Below are 4919 nucleotides of genomic sequence, written 5' to 3' on the forward strand. Positions count from 1 at the left end.
TCTATTGGTGAAAATTGAAACATTGTAGTAGTGGGTCATTATTTCACATAATTTGCACATGGATAATCCTAGTGATTGTCTATCCCAGAATTAATTTTCTTTAGATTTTGATAAAATTTCAGATTCACTACCCACATGGATTAATAATCACATTATGAATGCTAATTTATGATTGTGGTTTTAAATTCATAATTTTTTTTACGTATGATATATCATATGGTGGGCAGTAAGGGGTAAAAGTATTGAGGGATGATATATCATATGATGGGCAGTAAGGGGTAGAATTCCTTACACAATTTTATCACAAGTAATGTGTTAAATTTTTTGTCATTATTTTTCATTACATGAATAAATGAAGATAAAGTACAATAATAATTTCCAGTTATTGTAATGTTCATTTTATTTACATTTTTTATTTATACATTAAGTATATGTGGCAAATTCGTATAGAAGAACCAACAAAATAGCTGTACTGCAGTACCTGAATAAAGTAAGACATTGAAATAATTAAGGACAAATGACAAAAATAACACTATTAGACAACACAGTCTTCTTAGCGTCGATGATACAAAATGAAATATCACTTTGGATGGAGTCCCACATTGCATATTACACTGTGCAATTTTGTGCATTTATGAAACTGTCCACATCTTTATGTGCTCTGCACATCAATCATGTGCCCAGCATGATCAAAACTTATGTCTTCTTGCACCTGTGACAGAAATCTTGGCCTCAAACCTCTTGGCTTTTCAGTGTTGGGCGAAGTCAGAATTGAAAGTGCAATACGTCTGGTAAATTCCAGTAAGCTTGCATTGTTATTTAGCTGCCTGTATAGGATCCACATATTCACAACAGCACCATTTAGGCAGAGCCTGATCATTGGCCAGTACCATTTCTTTGATCTTATTCGAATGCGGTATAGACTTCGTTGATTGTCAAAAAAGTCCACCCCTTCCATGTGATGATTATATTCCTGTACACGGGAAGGCTGTGGTATGGAAACCTTCTTTCTTGATTCTCTGTTCCACCTCAAGCATATACTTTTACCTAATATACTTTCATCCAGTACATTTGTCACCAGAGTCACTTGACTACTGTCTTTCCTTCTTAGAAGTGTGATTAGAATTCTCTGTAGCATGGTACACATGAGTAGTACCTCATGGTGCCTTCTTTATATCTGACATGGGTGCCTTCTCTATGCGGTCATTTCTCAGGGTTCCTATGCATTTGATTCCATTTGAAGTTGAGAGATCCAAGTAGGGGCAAAGAATTAAAGTAATTATCAATGTAAACTGTCCTGTTGTGAGGGATGTAGACCACACAGAGCTTCTCAACTACAGAATGTCCCAGTGACTTATGGAAATCTCTTTGACTTGCTCCAACATATGCCTCAAATTTCATGAGATATCCATTAGATGTAGCTAAGCACCACCTTAAGAAACCGCAGTGAATTGGCTTGCCTCTTATAAACTGTGTCACAAAGTGTGGCCATAACAACACTCCATGGCCTCATCCAAGGAGAAGTTTGATCCTAGAGGCTCTATGATGTCTTGAAATTCCGTATTTAGATGTGAAATTAATGCCCAAACCTTATAAACTTTATCTTCTTTTGCAATGCTGTCATTATCATTGACATGGAAGAATCTATCAATTTTGTCAAAAGTGTTTTTGGTGATAGGATTCAAAACAAGGGCATTGTTTGTGTCAGATCTGGTCTTCCAATACATACGTCTATGCATGACCTTACAATATCTAGATAACAGCAAAATAGCTATGTATTTGTAGTTATCACCATGACTTATTTGTATGCTGTGTCCCTTTTGAGCAGCATATTTTACGTTTTCTTTCACCAGAATCTCAACCAAGTCAGCATCAAAACATTATTAAAAAGATCTATTGGAGTCGAGTTTGATGTGTGGAAATGTTCTGTTACATCAGGTGTAGGATCATGAGATACCTCAAATTTTTGTGAAGAGTCTAGGCTTTCTTCTATCCACTGTCTTATTTACCTAACTTGGAACAACAATTATGATTTGGAACAATAGGGATTTTCCTCTTGAGTGGATAACGATGTAACATTTTCAACAAAGCCATCAATATTTACTGATATTATCTCTGTAGTTTGTCCCATAATCTTCTTTCCTAAACCAGCAACAGTGGCAGGTTGTACTTCTGCATCACTACCTGCATCATCTTCATCAGCGTCCTCACCATCATTTGGCGGAACAAGCACAAATTCAAGCTCCTGACATGTATCAAATATGTCAAACAAAGTTTCATCATCATCTTGTGTGGAAAACGGATATTTAGAACCTCTTCTAAGCCACTCTCCTTTTCCTAATTAAATCTGAAATAAATCAGACCAACTGCAAGAAAATGACCCCTTACTGCCCACTTTGTGATATTCATATGTAAAGGTATAAGCCAGTACCACAACAAAGCAATTGAAGTATTTTTTTCCAATTGGTGCTTAAATATTTCATTTAAGTATTGAAATTACTCATCCTTAATAATGGGAGAGAAATTATGAACCTGCGCATCATAATTTTAAATAATTCATGGAAAATCTCATATAAAGATGTGAAACAAATACTAACAAAGAGATAGAGGGGCTGGCCAGTACTTACCTCAGCTCAGTACAGCCGATAGATACACAAAAAACAACCAAAAATTTACATTCCTAGCTTTCGGAATAAATGTTCCTTCATCAGGGAGGAGAGAGGGGAAAGAAAGAGAAGAAGGGAAAGTGGATTTAGTTACACACAACCCAGGTTATGAAGCAACAGGGAAAGGAAAACAGGGAGGGTACCAAGGATGGAGGCATGGCTGTCAGAGGGAAGCCTCAGACCACACAGAAGCATCCCCCTTGTCATCCAATATTATCCTGGCCTCGAATACATCAATAAATTACTCCGCCAGGGATATGACTTTCTCAGGTCAACCCCTGAAATGAGATCATCCCTTGACAAAATTCTCCCCACACCACCCAGAGTTGCCTTTCGTCGCCCCCCTAACCTCCGTAACATCCTTGTTAAACCCTACAATATTCCCAGACTACCTTCTCTACCCAGCGGTTCCTACCCCTGTAACCAACCCCGCTGCAAAACCTGCCCCATGCATCCCCCCCATAACCACCTATTCCAGCCCCACTACTGGTAAAACATACACAATTCAAGGCAGGGCCACGTGTGAAACTACACATGTCATTTATCAGCTGACATGCCTGCACTGCACAGCCTTTTACATTGGTATGACAACAACTAAACTGGCTGAGCGCATGAACGGACACAGACGAACTGTCCGCCTAGGAGACGTCCAATACCCAGTAGCGGAGCATGCCCTCCAGCATAATTCTAGAGACCTAGGAACCTGCTACACCGTATGTGCCATTTGGCTTCTCCCACCCAACACCAGTCCCTCTGAACTGCGCAGATGGGAACTTGCACTCCAACACATCCTTTTATCCCGCCATCCCCCTGGACTGAACCTATGTTAAACAACCTCACTCCCATTTACTCTTCAGTCTTCTCCTCTTTCCCTTTCCTCTTTAGCCATTCATGCATCTTTTCATCCTACATCTTTATACTTTATACCTCTTTACTTCTGTATGCATCCTCTTTGGTTTGAAGCTGGCACAGTACTTACAATAGAGTATCTTTGGCTTCCCTCTGACAGCCATGCCTCCATCCTTGCTACCCTCCCTGTTTTCCTTTCCCTGTTGCTTCATAACCTGGGTTGTGAGTAACTAAATCCACTTTCCTTTCTTCCCTTTCTTTCCCCTCTCTCCTCCCTGATGAAGAAACATTTATTCCGAAAGCCAGGAACGTAAATTTTCGGTTGTTTTTTTGTGTATCTATCGGCTGTACTGAGCTGAGGTAAGTACATCATAATTTTATTATTACCTTCTGCCTGTCCACGACAAGAAGCAGCAGAGTCAATAGCACTGGAACAAATGCTTTCCACCAGGAAATAAGCAATCCAGATCTCCACTGCTACTGTTAGTTTCAACAGTGGAGTTTCAAACTAACAATAAAACATAAAAGAAATACTTCAGTTTCTGACAAAGTGCTACTAAACACAAATGTGCCTGAGAAGAGCAAGCATACGATAAATCATATGATGGGATATAATGGGTTAATAGCAGGAGGAGCAGTTTTATTTCACATTTAAATTACTATTGCACATGGGCAAGGGAAGCTGAATTTACCATCCTCAATGATGACATTGTAATTTACTGGCCAAGAATATTTTCAGATTTTTTCCCCATCCTGTCACATTTGTGAGTTTGCTTCTGGGACCTATTCTGGTGGCTAACTAGACCTGAAAACTAGGATTATTAGATGTGAACCACAATTAATGAGTTTGTGACACATCTTTGATTCATTATTGTCATGAATACTTGTCTTTTGCTGTCACCATTGCATCCATGCCTTGCCGACATATTCATCGCAGCACTATGCACTGAGGATCTGGGCTCCAGTGTGTCATAGCAGCAGCCACATGTTCATCTCCACATCGGCCCACCGCAGCATGGCTCCACAAACATGGTCTGCCTCCAGTGTACCATGTATCCACCGTCTCCATGCCGGGCAGTCGACTGATGTGTGCAGCCATCAACTTCACATCAGCTGCACAGTGGTTGCAGATTGAGCTTAAGCTGAGCAGCTTCACTATGTGCCTTGTTGTTTGCCACTATACCTGAGGGAAATGAGATTTAAATTTTTGGGGAAGGATCTGAGATGTTGGTATCAGGAGATTAACATGAACTTTTGCAAACTATTAGAGATTAATTGGGAGTAATTGATAAGATTAAAAATCAAGTTAAGAGCATTGATGAATTAAAAAGTCAAAATGCACAACCTAGAAAAGGTTTAAATGATTGTAATGGGGAAATCCAGAACATTTTAGTGGGGCTTACC

The 4919-nt window shown here is 39.4% G+C and overlaps 1 protein-coding gene across 1 annotated transcript; it reads right to left on the bottom strand.

The window, feature by feature from the left end:
* Window positions 1-652: 652 nt before the first annotated feature.
* LOC126273302 (piggyBac transposable element-derived protein 1-like) lies at window positions 653-1138 on the bottom strand. Its single transcript, XM_049976848.1, has one exon. It carries the CDS (start codon window positions 1136-1138, stop codon window positions 653-655), a length of 486 nt encoding a protein of 161 aa, XP_049832805.1.
* Between the last annotated feature and the right edge of the window lie 3781 nt (window positions 1139-4919).

Source organism: Schistocerca gregaria, chromosome 5, assembly GCF_023897955.1.
Source record: "Schistocerca gregaria isolate iqSchGreg1 chromosome 5, iqSchGreg1.2, whole genome shotgun sequence".
NCBI classification, from domain to species: domain Eukaryota; kingdom Metazoa; phylum Arthropoda; class Insecta; order Orthoptera; family Acrididae; genus Schistocerca; species Schistocerca gregaria.

Coding starts and splice junctions, on each gene's coding strand:
- LOC126273302 (XM_049976848.1), bottom strand. CDS start 1,138: ATGCTACAGAGAATTCTAATCACACTTCTAAGAAGGAAAGACAGTAGT.